The 16,659-nt window shown below is 44.1% G+C and overlaps 1 protein-coding gene across 8 annotated transcripts in view; it reads right to left on the reverse strand.

Moving 5' to 3' along the window:
* LOC108710030 (teneurin-4) overlaps nt 1–16,659 on the reverse strand; it is an 835,304-nt gene that overhangs the window by 203,689 nt on the left and 614,956 nt on the right. For 7 of the 8 annotated variants that reach the window (XM_041584599.1, XM_041584601.1, XM_041584598.1 and 4 more), the window contains exon 9: nt 6,462–6,692. The exons of the other annotated variant lie outside the window; for it this stretch is intronic. In XM_041584599.1, the coding sequence (XP_041440533.1) occupies nt 6,462–6,692 (231 nt within the window). The remainder of the gene's footprint in view (nt 1–6,461; nt 6,693–16,659) is intronic. 8 annotated transcript variants of the gene reach the window in all.

A 16,659-nucleotide genomic window follows, 5' to 3' on the forward strand; every position in this document is an offset into this window, starting at 1 on the left:
AGATCCAAATTATGGAAAGATCCATTATCTGGAAAACCCCAGGTCCCGAGCATTCTGGATAACAGGTCCCATACCTGTACTAACAATTATTATACAAAGTGGACAGATTTTCGAATGTTTGGGTAAAAATATTAAATGTTTCCTCCCCACAAATTACAATAATTTTCCAAATTTTTACCGCAGGACAATTCTCCCACATGAGAGTTTGTCACAAACAGCCATTGAAAGAGGTTGTTCACCTTTGAGTTAAAGTTTAGTATGATGTAGAGAGGGATATTATGAGACAATTGGTTTCCATGTTTTATTATTTGTGTTTTTTAGTTATTTAGCTTTTTATTCAGCAGCTCTCCAGTTTGTAATTTCAGCCATCTGGTTGCTAGGGTCCAAATTCCCCTAGCAACCATGCACTGATTTGAATAAGAGACTGGAATATGAATAGGAGAGGCCTGAATAGAAAGATGAGTAAAAAGTGGCAATACCAATAAATGTGTAGCCTTACAGAGCATTTGCTTGTTAGGCGGAAAAAATTGTAAAAAATAAAAATGAAGACCAATGGAAAAGTTGCTTAGAATTAGCCTATCTACAACAAATTAAAAGTTAGAACTTTCCCTTTAAATGTGAGATTTTCACAAATAATATTTTGAATCAAGATGTGGGATCAAATGCAGATTTGGGTTTATCCTCAACGCAAAAGGCAACTTAATCCATTATAAGAGGGTTCAAGAGTCGGGGGTTTTAAGCAAGAGAGACTTCTGTGTTTAAGGGTCAGGGCACACGCTCAGATTCGGGAGATTAGTTGGCCGGTGACAATCTCCTCTTCTTTGGGGTGACTAATCTCTCTCAACTGCTCTTGAGGCAATTTTGGGCGACTTCGGAAAACAAAGCACTCCGAGTGCCATCCAGCTGGCGATTTATATTCTAGAGGCAGTTTGGGGAGATTAGTCGCCCCGAAGAAGAGGAGATTTGTCGCCGGGGGCGACTAATCCCCCCGAATCTGATCGTGTGTCTCTGACCCTAAACCTCTGGATTATGCAAATTCAGACACAATATTGTAGGTCAGGAGCCCTCGGTAAGGTCAACTGTGTTTTCCCTTTTTTTGACAGGAGTCGGATGCCGGCACCTTACTAGGTCAGCGAGGGTCACATTTAACCTGCACTTTCCATTATTGACCTGCCAAATCCATGCTGCACCCAGACCCCAGACTCTGTGTCTCCAAGTGGGACGTATTTATTACCAACCGGCCTGTTTTTACACAAATGGCTGCACCCCTGGGGGAACGCAAAGTGCTGAGACTGAGCCGCGTAAATAGCAGCCGCGCATGGCTCGCATCCTTGGATATCAATAATGGTGTATCGACAGGAGGGCCGCCACTGACTGCAGCTGCCCCGGCACATTGAGTCTTTAAATCACTTTGACCTTTAAGGATGTATCAATTTACTGTCATTGATTAGGGGCCAATAATTCCCATGTGCACGGGAATCTACAGCCGGCGACGTACACACAATCCCCAGAACTCTGGCTATCCAACATGAATCCATAGATCAATATATAAATGAGACAACAGTTTATCCATTGGCTCTTGCTACATTGTTTCAAGAGTCAGAACCAGCAATGGCAGACAGATTTCAGTTGCAATTACAGTTCACGCAGAGGCACCCAGGCCTAGAGCACCATGTTGCTGAACTTGTTCTTACACTATCAGTTCTGACTGTGAGGGCTGAATGGAGATGCAGTTCACTGATTACCCCCTGTGCTTTCCTATAGGACCGCTGAGCAAATGAACTGTTCTCCGGGTTGTTAATTGCTGTGTATAATGTTAGTGTGTCTATATCACTCGGCACATAGAGCTAATGATGATCACATGATTTTATTGTGAGTCTAACTTTTCCCAAGGGACCTGTTATCTTATATTGTTACAATTACTTATTTGCTTATCTCAAAATTGTTACAAAAGTATCTTATCTGCAGCTGTGGCTGTTCTGGACTCTCTGCCAAAAGCCAATTAAGTTAGAAACGTTGTTTCTATTTCTGGCTGTTCCGTGCAGAGATAAACGGGACTTTCCAGTACAAACGAGGGACTGCGGGTTAAGCTTTCAAAAAAGGGACTGTCCCTCTAAAAACAGGACAGTTGGGAGGTATTGTACTAAAAGTTGTAAAGTATACTTCTGGTCTAGTAACTATATCAACCCATCAGCAAGAAGTAGAGTAAAAGCAAACATCTGATTGGTTGCTAGGGGTTACTAGACCCAGTGCAAATGTTACAACTGTTAATACCATGCTACAGAGAGCGGAACAAGATAACGCACTATAAAGTTGCAAAGGCCACAGACAGAAGGAAGATTTTCCCGGGGTCGCATGCTACAATATGAACATTGGGAGGTCACCGGCTAACAAGGGCAGTTGGTGCAAAACAGCAAGAGCTCACGGTGCTTTAAAATAAACCAAAAAGAGAACAAATGAATGAATGGGCGAATGAGGTCCCGTTTTATGGTCTCTGCTCCGTGTTCACTTAATAAAAACAAAAGCTCTGACAACTTGGCACCGTCACGCAAACAAACGGAGGTGAAATAAAACAAGTAAAATGCCGGACTTTTAAAAGAAAACAAATGCGGAGTTTCAGGAGCCCAGAAGACTCAATAGCAGCAGCTTGTAAAGTTGTATATAAAGCAGAGGGTGCAGAATGGGGGAGGGGGATTAGCATTATTTACACAGGAAAAGAAAGATTATTTGTTATATCCTGAGACTGACACAGAAAAGTTCACATTAGAAGCTCAGGGATAAACTCAGTAACCGCTCAGCTGTGCCACTACCTCCAGGGAGGAGAGGGTTAAAAGGTTGCATGCCATTGGCACCCAGTGAATGGGCTCAGTGAATGGGCTTTCAGCCATATGAATTCTTTCCATCACATGTGAATGACACTGGCTGCTCCTATACACTCCCCGGCCCGCTGGCTCCAATTTACATCAGTTCAGGTATCTCTGGGCACTAGTCACCGGCTCACTGTTCAAAGGGGCTGCATTAGAGGCTTTATCTGAGCAAATCATTAGCTGCTGTTTAGCCCACAACAATCGGGATGTGTAGAGCTCTCTCTCACTCTCTTTTAATAGATAATTACAGAGTATGTGGTCTACTTTAGTCTGTGCCATGTGAAATGCATTCCCCATTTAAATCAGTGTAATTTGATTTTAACTATTTTGTTACTAGTGCAGCAAATCTCCCTCTGGGAAGGGAGTGTGACTATGGGATAGCAGGTATAGTAGGGAGAGATGGTGCCTATAGTAACAGTGGGATAATAGTCTCTGGGAAGGGAGTGTGACTGTGGGATAGCAGGTATAGTAGGGAGAGATGGTGTCTATAGTAACAGTGGGATAATAGTCTCTGGGAAGGGAGTGTGACTGTGGGATAGCAGGTATAGTAGGGAGAGATGGTGCCTATAGTAACAGTGGATAATAGTCTCTGGGAAGGGAGTGTGACTGTGGGATAGCAGGTATAGTAGGGAGAGATGGTGTCTATAGTAACAGTGGATAATAGTCTCTGGGAAGGGAGTGTGACTGTGGGATAGCAGTATAGTAGGGAGAGATGGTGCCTATAGTAACAGTGGATAATAGTCTCTGGGAAGGGAGTGTGACTGTGGGATAGCAGGTATAGTAGGGAGAGATGGTGCCTATAGTAACAGTGGATAATAGTCTCTGGGAAGGGAATGTGTAACCAATACCAAAGTGGTAAAACTTAACCTGCAGCCCTTCAGTTACTGTTGAGCAGCACTTTTGTAAAGTACTAAATAAAACACTGGGAGGGGGTCCTATTGTTAAGCTCCCCAATGACCAAAATCACCAACCTTTAAGTTTACTTGCCCTTTACATTACACACCTTTGAGGTAACACTAACTGATTTACACCCAGGCTCTGCCACCACCAAAGACAGTTCTGTGCAAAGGTTAAACCATTTCCGTGACATCTTTTCATGATCTGAAACCCACCTCCCCGATAAAATGTTTTAAAAAAACCCCTTCAATTATATGAGATTTAATTCAAATAAGAGCTCAACCCCCCGACCCCCTCAACCCAAGAGGAAGACAAACATCTCACTCTGCAGAAATACCAGCGACGCTTGAAATGTTAATAATTTCAAATTAAACATCCGTTAGCATTTACATGCTCATTCTAATCTCCAATTACTCTCTCCTCCAGCGCCGGCCGATATGAACTCGCGCATCGACACAGAGGTATAAATAACCGGTGACATTTCAGCGCTTCAACCTCGAAAAACTTTGCTGACTTCACAGTGAAGTTTTATTTTCCTTTTAATTACATTTCCCTTTAGAAGAAGGGGGGACCAATAGCAGAACCAGGAATTGAATAAAGCCCCCCCCAAAACAGTGAATAATGCCAGCGTTTAATAAACAAGGACCACCCGGCATGGTGGAAACCAATGGTGCCCATGTCTACTTTGCTGTTGAACCACAACTCCCTGCATTTGTCGGGGGATCATGGGAGTTGTGGACCAGCGAGAGAAACAGGACTTGCAAAGGTTAAACTCTTCCACAATGTGCATCTATACATAAAGCTTTAAAGATAGATAGACAAGACACAGAAACCAAGACATAGACAGACATATAAGAAAACATATATATATATATATATATATATATATATATATATATATATATATATATATATATATATATATATATATATATATATAAAATGAATACATTACATATACATGAAACATTAAAATGGGATATAAGAACAATAGGGAGCCATAATATTGTGCAGTGATACAGTTAAATGATGGCAACAGTCAGTGTCTCTTTAAGAAGCAACCCATATACTGTCAAAAACAAAACAAAATGTTAAATATATATGTTTTTTTTTCCCCAACAATGTCTTCCTCTAAGAAGCTGCTGCATATACAGTATACCCGGTATGCATTAGAATAAATAAATAAAGCTATAGATATGGCTCAGCATGAGTTGTAGTTCAACATAAGCCAACCTGTCATCTCTATTTAAGCACAATGCAACAGTTAATAGATCTGAAATGCATGAGACACCCCAAGTCTACACTATTCTAGGGTATGTGCATGAGGCAACTCAAGTCTTCCCCAGTTGGGGGATATGCATAAAATACCCCAAGTCTACACCAGTTGGGGGATACGCATGAGACACCTCAAGTCTACATCAGTCTGGGTATATGCATGAGACACACCAAGTCTACCCCAGTTCGAGATATGCATGAGACACCTCAAGTCTACACCAGTTGGGGGATATGCATGAGACACCCCAAGTCTACACCAGTTGGTGGATATGCATGAGACACCCCAAGTCTACACCAGTTGGGGGATATGCATGAGACACCCCAAGTCTACCCCAGTTCGAGATATGCATGAGACACCTCAAGTCTACACCAGTTGGGGGATATGCATGAGACACCCCAATTCTACACCAGTTGGGGGATATGCATGAGACACCCCAAGTCTACACCAGTTGGGGGATATGCATGAGACATCTCAAGTCTACATCAGTCTGGGGATATGCATGAGACACCCCAAGTCTACACCAGTAGGGGGATATGCATGAGACACCCAAGTCTAGCCCAGTTGGGGGATATGCATGAGACACCCCAAGTCTACACCAGTTGGGGGATATGCATGAGACACCCCAAGTCTACACCAGTTGGGGGATTTGCATGAGACATCTCAAGTCTACATCAGTCTGGGGATATGCATGAGACACCCCAAGTCTACACCAGTTGGGGGATTTGCATCAGACATCTCAAGTCTACATCAGTCTGGGGATATGCATGAGACACCCAAGTCTAGCCCAGTTGGGGGATATGCATGAGACACCCCAAGTCTACACCAGTTGGGGGATATGCATGAGACACCCCAAGTCTACACCAGTTGGGGGATATGCATGAGACATCTCAAGTCTACACCAGTTGGGGGATTTGCATGAGACATCTCAAGTCTACACCAGTTGTGGGATATGCATGAGACACCCCAAGTCTACACCAGTTCGGGGATATACATATAACACATAGGTAACACAGAAGCAGAAGACATAAGGGAGGCAAAAGTTTCTGCGGGAGCCAATGGCATCTCGGACCCACCAAGCTCATTTGTAAACACAGCAGCAGGTTGGGAAGTTTCAAACAAGAGGAAGTCGGGAGTGAGACAAATGGATTAAAGAGACAAACTGCAAGCTGCACAGATGCACATTACACAACACACGGGCAGACTTCATGGGCAACAGAGCCGGGGAATGTGCAAGTGATCCATTATATCTATGAGCTCATTCCAATACAAAATGCAGCAATCGTTCCCAACAGCTCAGGTCTGTCTCCGAAGCCTTTTGTTAAAGGTACGACTTACCCTTTTATTTCCCTGCAAGATGTGCCCCCGGCCGTACAGCAACAATCAATGTGTGACCGCAGCAAAGAGAAGAAGAAGAGACTCACCGTTGGCAGGGACAGCCAGGTTTGCAGAATCACTTTTAACTAAGAAGGAATTAGGGACAAAGTCTCCTTCAGAGTCTGAATGATGCGCTGCTGCTGCTGCTGGTGCTGCTGGGGGGGCCACGGAGCTGACTAGTAGCCTCCTCTGGCAACCATTGGCTCCTGGGCTAGGGGGAGGGGAAGGGGTTTGTTCAATTGGACTTGATGAAGCAGATGAACAATGCAAGGGAGGACCTGTGAACCACAAACATACACACAAATCAGACTGCTGAAAGGACAGGGGGAGACATCTACAGGCACAGGGGGGCCACACACTTATATATATATATTTATATACTGTATATATACCGCTGGCACCTGCCTGGCACATCACTCGCTCACCCAGCACGGCTGCTACAGGGTTAACTCTCCTGCCTTAACCTCTTGCATGCTGCAGCGAGGCTTGTCTGTAGGGCAGAGAAGGGGTTAAAGCTGATGGAATCCTCGCTGCATATAGACTGGTCTCTGGGGCACATGGATCTACTCTCGGCAATGCTGCCAGATTCTGCTATGGTTCAACTGCATCTCCCAGCAGCCAGTGACAGGCAAGGAGTGTTGCAGTACTACACCTCCCAACATCCCCTGCCAGCCAGGCTTTAAAAGGGTTGGTCACCATTAAATTCATTTTTATTATGGTGTAGAGAGGGATAGTCTGAGACAATTTGCTATTGGTTTGAATTTTTTATTATTCGTGTTTTTTGAGTTATTTAGCTTTTTATTCAGCAGCTCTTCAGTTTCCAATTTGTATCCGGTTGCTAGGGTCCAACGCACCCCAGCAACCAGACACTGATTTGAATAAGAGGTGAACCAACCATTTAGGGTCAGGGCACACACTCAGATTCGGGGAGATTAGTCGCCCGGCGACTAATCTCCTCTTCTTCAGGCGACTAATCTCCCCAAACTGCCTACAGCCGGCTAGAATGTATCGCCGGCGGGATGGAACTCGAAACGTTCCGTTTTCCGAAGTTGCCTCACAAGGAAACTTCGGGCGACTTCGGAAAACGAAACGAGTGCTATCCCGCTGGCGATTTACATTCTAGCAGACGGGAAGCAGTTCGGGGAGATTAGTTGCCCGATGAAGAGGAGAATGGTCGATGGGCGACTAATCTCCCCGAATCTGAGTGTGTGCCATGACCCTAAAAACAATAATGGTAAACTGTAAAAATTATCAAGTCAAATGTAACTCCTCGGCGGCATTGGCTTGTGATTTGTGATCTTTTATTGCTGATTTGGAAAAACTCCTCTCTCCAGATTCCGGTACTGGTAGCTGGCTGAGGATGCTGGGGTTTGTAGTTCAGCTGGCTGCTACATAAGTCTAGCTGAGCATCCTGGGAACTGTAGATCAGTGGCAGCAAGACAAAAGTGCAGCATGTCATAAAAATCAGGGTTAGGCAACCATTGGCTGAAAGAGTGTAGCTTAACTAAGACTCCCTGCAGCAGCGAGCGCTGGGATTTGTAGTGAAATAACAGGTGAATGTGCCAAATTCAATCAACGACTAGAATTTACTTTTTTCCCCTTTCTTGGCAAGTAAAATCAGTGGCGCCCATGTGTCAGAGAAAGAGACACAGACAGGTTCATGCACATTGTTTCTAATCCTATAAATGTTCATGTTACACACAGTGAAGTCACAACAAGGGAGAAACATTAAATTGCAACACAAAATGGATAAACACAGAGGAATTATTGCAGAAATCCTGTGGCCCCCGGAAAATGTCAGACTTGCATGGGGGGCCCCTGAGGGACACAATAAAAAGAAGTTCTTGGACTGATCCCTTCCTTCTGCAGAACGTTTGATCGGTCACTAATGCTGAACTACAAGTCCCTGGATGCAGTGAAAGCTGCTCAGACTGACAGTTGCACCAAGGCATTCTGGGACTAGTGGTCCTAAATACAGGCTTGCAAGGCATTCTGGGACGTGTAGTCCTAAATACAGGCTTGCAAGGCATTCTGGGACATGTAGTCCTAAATACAGGCTTGCAAGGCATTCTGGGACGTGTAGTCCTAAATACAGGCTTGCAAGGCATTCTGGGACTCGTAGTATTTAAAATAAAGACACAGCCTCACTCCAGTCATTCGCAAACTCAGCGTAATACTTTCACAGTAGTGATGGACAAATACATTTGCCTGGTGCAAATTCGCGGTGAATTTCCGCATTTCACCACCGGCAAATAAATTCACAAAACTCCTGAGTTGCTTGCATCAAAATCACAGCGCATCAAAATCACAGTGCGTCAACACTTTTCGGACGCCCATTGACTTTAACGATGATGTCAACATTTTCGGACGCGCATCTAAAATTGACCCGGGTGCCAATTTTCGAGTTTCCCTAATTTTTCTTTAATTCTTCGTCGTTTCGCGAATTTCACTAATTTTTCGGGAAAACTAAACGGGATAAATTCGCCCATCACTATTTCACAGCAGCCTCTACTACACAGGCACAGGGATCCCAACAAAAAGGGACCTAATGATATATGAAAGAAGGCTGCAGTTATTTCAAAGTAGCCACGCACAGTATTTCCTTTGAGGCTTTGTGACTGCACTGGGTTTCCCTTTATTACAATTTCAGCCCCGGGCTACAAGTGCCGGTATCTCTGACTGCCACATACCAGAATAGGGCCCTTTGTTCTGCCTCCCAATCATCCCAGATATCTGCACAGTCAGTCATTTGAATAAATGGGAATATTTCACACTGATACATTTACATAGAATATATAAAATATAAGCTGCCCCCCTATATCCCTTGTATGCCCCTCTTTTCCTTGTCTTGCTGAATTAGTTACTCTGGGAAGTGCAGGATTTTGTCTATTTTGCCCCAACTTCTCCCTTTATGGGAGGGAATAAAGCCCAGCTGGACACCCAGGGCTTAAGCCACTCACTCAGCCTAATTCTTACAGTGATTGACAGCTGTGTCCCTCCCCAATAGGAGGAGTCGCTGGGGGGTCATTAATCATTTCACTTTTGGGGGGGGGGGTGCAGTCAGATCAAACACATTATTTTGCAACAGTCATTTAGGAATGCGACGGCGTAAACAATGGCGATGTTTATCCACAGGGAAAGAATACACGGCCGCTCCGCTGTGAATTCTTAATTACATTTTTGCTTATTTTGGACGATTCTATAGATTTTTAAGTATCCAACATCATCACATCCGCACACTCCGGGACTAACGGGGCAAACATTTTTAGGCTTTAGGGAAAACAGAATTTTGTCCTGATTCCAATAAATATGGGTTGCCCCCCCTACTAGCTAAAAGGGCAACCGACCCTTTCTTAAAACGATCTATTGTATCTGCCATTACAAGTGCTTCCGGGAAAGAATGACATTGTCATTGTTGTTTGATGGCTTGGAATGCAAGGTGCAGAGCGGGTATTATTTTGCTGAAATTTTCTGTTTTTCACTCGATTGCCTGTTTATAAAGTGCCGCCTCCTGATCAGAAACGTGGGGGCTGGGAAAATAAAAAAAAACCTTTTCCCCATTGGGTATTGGACCGACAAACTGTGGCCCCGCCGGGATTTTTTCCGCTCTACAGGTGGGCCAGTCTGACCCTGTTTAAATAGAGATTTAGGGCTCTTACACAAGGGCATTTTTTCCTGCGCTCCCCTGCGTTGCGCTTTCTTCTGTTCAGCCGCAGACGAGCGCAGGAGTAGACGCACTCAATTATTGTCAATGGGGCTGTACTCACGCAGACGCATGTAAGCGCTAAATGCAGGTGGGGCACAGCATGTTGCATTTTACCGACGTTCGGCGCATACATGCGTCTGTGTGAGTACAGTCCCATTGACAATAATTGAGTGCGTCTACTCCTGCGCTCCCCTGCGGCTGAACGGAAGAAATCGCAACGCAGGGGAGCGCAGAAAAACCGCCCGTGTGTAAGAGCCCTTAGGCAACGTTGTGAAAATTGTGTCAATCTGCAAATTTGGATAAACGCTTATCTAGAATATTTTATGGTTATGAAAGCAAATGATTTGTTTTTTTTTTTTTTGTTTAAACAACTTTTTGTTTCCCCCAAAATAATTTGAATTGACAAAGCGCAGAATGTGATATAAATGTACAAGGACATTGCCAAACACTGGGTGCCAGCTGGGCAGGCCACTCCCTGGCACACATAGGGTTAAGGAAATTAAGGTTGAGGCAATTAGTGATATGACAGAAGAAAGAGTGAATTATTAAAGTCCTTTCAAGCCTTGCATTACCCTTCCCCCCCGGGCCGCGTCTATAAGGGCCCTTACACACGGGCGGTTTTTCCTGTGATCCCCTGCGTTGCGCTTTCTTCCATTCAGCCGCAGGGGTAGACACAGTTAATCATTGTGAAGGGGGCTGTACTCAAACAGACGCATGTAAGTGCCAAACGCAGGTTGGACGCAGTATGTTGCATTTCACCTGCGTTCGGCGCATACATGCGTCTGTTTGAGTACAGCCCCCTTGACAATAATTGAGTGCGTCTACTCCTGCGCTCCCCTGCGGCTGAACGGAAGAAAGCGCAACGCAGGGGAGCGCAGGAAAAACCGCCCGTGTATAAGAGCCCTTATGTTTAGGAGTAAATGCGCATTCAATATTTGTAAATATGCAATTAAGCAGATTAGAGTAAAGTGGAAATTAGAAGCCTATTGGTTGGTTGAAATCAAGTGGATTTGGTTTCATCACTGATACTTTAGCCGGGCAATCTCTTAGCCAATGTGTTGCTTTTTTGCAGGAAATTTCCCCTTGTGGGTTGTTAGTTGCAGAGATGCGGGGAAGGGTTGCGAGTGCGCTTGTCACTAACTCCCCAGGGGGACGTAGGGTGGTTTCCTACACACAGAGGTCTTTGGGCTCTTGCAGGCAGTTGCTCCAGACAGGATTGAACTCACAGCCTGCGATGCAGCTCTGGCTCTCAAAACTTGCATCATCGAGCCTCCCCTGCCTTCCTACTGATGACACACGTTGCAACACTGTAGCAAGCAGGCAAAGATGAACGTTGCATTGAAATTACAGCATAAGTCAAAAGCATGCAAGGTGCCGCCTTCGACTGTTGGGGGATGCTGGGAGTTGTAGTCTGACAATAGCTTTCAGTCTCTCTGAGATAGGGTATGACTCTATGCAGCTTAATTGTGAGCAGTATTAACTGACCAAATGTAGATTGTATCTGCTGTCACCCAACAGGTCTTTGTGGACACATTTCCTACATATCTAATTGCACTGCACATACTAGGGAATGGAGACTCTCAGTAATGCAAACACTGCCCCCTAATGGTATTTTGTATATTCCATTTCATTAACCCCTTATATGCCACATGCGCAACAAGTAACAGGGTAACAGTCCTCGTCTGCCCTTCACCTCTGCTCAGCCCCGATGGGCAAGTTTAATGAACTGGTGTTATAATCTGCGGCACTTAAAGGGTTAATCGAATGCACTTGAGAGTTATAACTGGTGGCACATAAAGTGTTAACTCAGTGCACGTGGGTTCTCATTCGTAGCACATGAAAAGTTAACCGAGTGAATTTGGGTAATGATCTGTGGCATGTACAGTTTACTTTAATGCACTTGCTTTATGAACTCTGGCATGTAAAGGGTAAATGCTCTACACTTGCTTTATGCTCTTTGGCACTTAAAGGGTTCATTTTATACACTTGCTTCATGATGTGTGGCACAAAGGGTTAACATAATGCACTTAGGAAATGGTCTGACACATAAAAGGTTAACAATGCATCCGTCACGATTTGGGGCACATAAAGGGTTACTTGAGAGCACTCGCTTTATGATCCGTGGCACATAAAGGGTAAAATAATGCACTTGCATTCACAATCTCTGCCACATAAAAAAAAGTTCATTTAACGCACTTGAGTTATTGACTGTGGCACAGAAAGGGTTAATGTGTTACCCTTGAATTACAAACTGTGGCACATAAAAGGTTAAGTTAAGGCACTTGAAGGGTTTATTACATGAAATGCACTTTTCAGATCTGGGTAGACAAAAAGGTTAATAAAACGCAATGTGTAAATGATGTGTCAATGATTCCCTTGATTTTCCCCCTAGTGGTCACTTGCTGGTAACTGCAGCTCTTTCCCATAGAGTTCAATGCATGGAGAATCTTTGGACATTATAACTATCAATGAACAGCGGCAACACCAGCAACTGTTAGGTCCATTTTAATGTGACTGCTCATATGGCTGCATGCATAAATGAACCCTATGATTTGTTAAATAACACCTCCAGCCCCTCCCCAATATGCCACAAACGCCACCCACATGGCAAAGTCCTGCCCTGCTTTATGGCAGCTAAGATTCTAGCTATCTGTATAAAAGAACATTCTGTCCCAGTGGCTGCACAGATCCTATCTGATCCCCATTGTAAGCAGCAGTCCTGTCCTGCTTTATGGCAGCTGAGATTCTAGCTATCTGTATAACAGAACATTCTGTCCCAGTGGCTGCACAGATCCTATCTGATCCCCATTGTAAGCAACAGTCCTGTCCTGCTTTATGGCAGCTGAGATTCTAGCTATCTGTATAACAGAGCATTCTGTCCCAGTGGCTGCACAGATCCTATCTGATCCCCATTGTAAGCAGCAGTCCTGTCCTGCTTTATGGCAGCTGAGATTCTAGCTATCTGTATAACAGAACATTCTGTCCCAGTGGCTGCACAGATCCTATCTGATCCCCATTGTAAGCAACAGTCCTGTCCTGCTTTATGGCAGCTGAGATTCTAGCTATCTGTATAACAGAGCATTCTGTCCCAGTGGCTGCACAGATCCTATCTGATCCCCATTGTAAGCAGCAGTCCTGTCCTGCTTTATGGCAGCTGAGATTCTAGCTATCTGTATAACAGAACATTCTGTCCCAGTGGCTGCACAGATCCTATCTGATCCCCATTGTAAGCAACAGTCCTGTCCTGCTTTATGGCAGCTGAGATTCTAGCTATCTGTATAACAGAGCATTCTGTCCCAGTGGCTGCACAGATCCTATCTGATCCCCATTGTAAGCAGCAGTCCTGTCCTGCTTTATGGCAGCTGAGATTCTAGCTATCTGTATAACAGAACATTCTGTCCCAGTGGCTGCACAGATCCTATCTGATCCCCATTGTAAGCAGCAGTCCTGTCCTGCTTTATGGCAGCTGAGATTCTAGCTATCTGTATAACAGAACATTCTGTCCCAGTGGCTGCACAGATCCTATCTGATCCCCATTGTAAGCAGCAGTCCTGTCCTGCTTTATGGCAGCTGAGATTTTAGTTATCTTTATAAGCAAAGGGTTAATTTTAACAAAGTTTGCCTTAAATTAAGGGGGAGAGGGGTCTTCATTTTGCACCTCACATTGACACCTAAACAGTTTCTCGAAACTAAATTCCGATCTGCACACAAAGCTTTTTTCTTAATGACTAATAAAAAGTCTCTTTATTCTTTTGTCACCAGATTAAGTGCTGAATCTCTAACAGCACGGAGTTATTTTAGCAGATTATACAACACCCTCCTCTGGATTTGAATTGCAAATGCCTTTTTTGTACTTAAGGTACAAAGTGTTTTGGAGTCATTCTCACTAAGGGGAGGGTGCGCTAAACAGAGACAAAAGTATTTCATTTACATCAAAGTTACATGTCGCTGTCCAGCAGGTAAAACACCCTCAGCTATGGAAAAAGTTATATTTTCTTTATATAGGTATGGGACCTGTTATCCAGAATGCTTGGGACCTGGGGTTTTCCCGATAAAGTAATTGGATCTTCATACCACAAGTCTACTAGAAAATCATATAAACATGAAATAACCCCAATAGGCTGGTTTTGCTTCCAATAAGGATTAATTATATCTTAGTTGGGATCAAGTACAAGCTACTGTTTTATTATTACATAGAAAAAGGAAAACAAAATTACAAAAAATTGGATTATTTGATTATAATGGAGTCTATGGGAGACAACCTTTTCTTAATTCGGAGCTTTATGGATAAAGGGTTTCCAGATAATGGATCCCATACCTGTAATAAACTGTTAGTCGAGCTGGTGCCTCAGCCATTTAATATGGGCAACATATTGTACTCCTCTGCTGTGTGGCTGCTTGGATTACAATGCAGTCTGCAGCAGAAAATTTGAGCTGATTAGTAGAAATACTAAAAATAACATTCCCTACCTACTCATCCATCCAAAAACAAACAAAACAAAAACGTTCAAGAAAAAAAAAGAATTGTCATGGTTATGGCGCACACAGGCGGTAATTCTTTCTTTTTTTTCTCAATTTCTGAAGTTAAGCCTCATTTACAATCAGAAGTGTAATGAATAAAACACACAAATGGACCCAAAATTAAGCATTGATATTATAAATACATATTGGCCCCTGCTTTAATCCCGCCCCCATCCCTGCCAGGGTCTCTGCTCCACTAGTAAGGATAAATTATGGAGGATTACAGGTAACGATGCTGCACATTTCAGTGCAGTGGGTACAGAGGGTGATGTGACTCTGAGCTTTTAATCAAAAGGAGGTGCTGATGAATCTGTGTGAGAGCCATTGTTCTTCCCCTGCATTGTCTCCTAGAGGAACAGTAACACCAAAAATTTAAGGTTTTTTAAAGTATTTCAAAACACAGGATACACAGTAGATAACAGATAAGTACTACTATAGTTTATATAAACAAACTGCTGTGTAGCCATGGGGGCAGCCATTCAAGCACAGGATACACAGTAGACAACAGATAAGTACTACTATAGTTTATATAAACAAGCTGCTGTGTAGCCATGGGGGCAGCCATTCAAGCACAGGATACACAGTAGATAACAGATAAGTACTACTATAGTTTATATAAACAAGCTGTGTAGCCATGGGGGCAGCCATTCAAGCACAGGATACACAGTAGACAACAGATAAGTACTACTATAGTTTATATAAACAAGCTGCTGTGTAGCCATGGGGGCAGCCATTCAAGCACAGGATACACAGTAGATAACAGATAAGTACTACTATAGTTTATATAAACAAGCTGCTGTGTAGCCATGGGGGCAGCCATTCAAAGCTGAAAGAGGAGAAAAGGCACAGGATACACAGCAGATAACAGATAAGCTCTGTAGTATACGCCAAAGTCGTCACAAACCTGCCAGGACCTGCCGCACATCACTACAATGCAGGGACACTATCAGGGAATACAGGGGGTGTTGCAGTCAGAGGCCTGAAGGAAGAGGTTGGTTTCAGGATGGAAGGACGCAGTTTGTGGACAGTGATACTGTGAAAGGGACGGAGCCTACAGGCAGTGGGCAGGTGATCCTAGGGATTTGTTTTATTGGGGCCCCATTTTACTTGTTGGAAGGGCCCACCACTTAGATGCCCAAGGTGACCAGTGAGATAATATTGGGGCCTGATAACTTAGTAGTTGGGCCCTATGGTTACTGATGGCGGCCCTGCCCCGGTGCCCCCGTAGAATTGATATGGCATGTAACATATTGCGTCACAACCTATGTTTGGCGCTTACATGCGTCTGTGTGAGTACAGCCCTCTTGGCAATAATTGAGTGCGTCTACTCCTGCGCTCCCCTGCGGCTGAACGGAGGAAAGCGGAACGCAGGGGAGCGCAGCAGAAAACGCCCGTGTGTAAGAGGCCTAACAGAGCGTGCCAGTACGGAGCGACAGTCGTGAGACTGGATGTGATTTAGTATCCCATTTTTTAAAGCAATTCCTTGCCATTTTTCAAAGCAGTTTTTTTTACATTGTCCTTTATGATCCACAGCTGCAGTGGCGGCGGCTGCACAGGAGCAGGTGGAAAAGCTGTAAATCACTGTGATTGGCTAAAACCCCCTGCAGCCATACTTCCCAAAAGCTGAAATAATTAAAACGATGCCCTTTTCGGTGGGCGTGCGGAAGTCCTGCAATTAACAGAACAATATAAAGGTGGAATGAAAGGGGCAAACACCCAACTCTGCCCATCTCACGCATTGCTCTAAGTCCTGGGGATTTAATAAGGGCTTCCCAGGGACCCTTATTCCAAGGAATGGGCCATTCTCGCTGCTGGCAGGGAGTGCTATGTAAGACATACTGAAACTAAAAAAAGGCTAACAAATAGTAAATATCCCTTGAAATGTTTCCACAGAAATTCATCCCCAGATATTACTGTAAGGAAAAGAGAGTATTTTGTTAAGTGACGCCGTTCCTGCTCGACCTGCTCAATATGATCAGCCCTGGGGTCACCACATTGGCTGAAATACATGAGGGGGA

Source organism: Xenopus laevis, chromosome 2S, assembly GCF_017654675.1.
Source record: "Xenopus laevis strain J_2021 chromosome 2S, Xenopus_laevis_v10.1, whole genome shotgun sequence".
NCBI lineage: Eukaryota > Metazoa > Chordata > Amphibia > Anura > Pipidae > Xenopus > Xenopus laevis.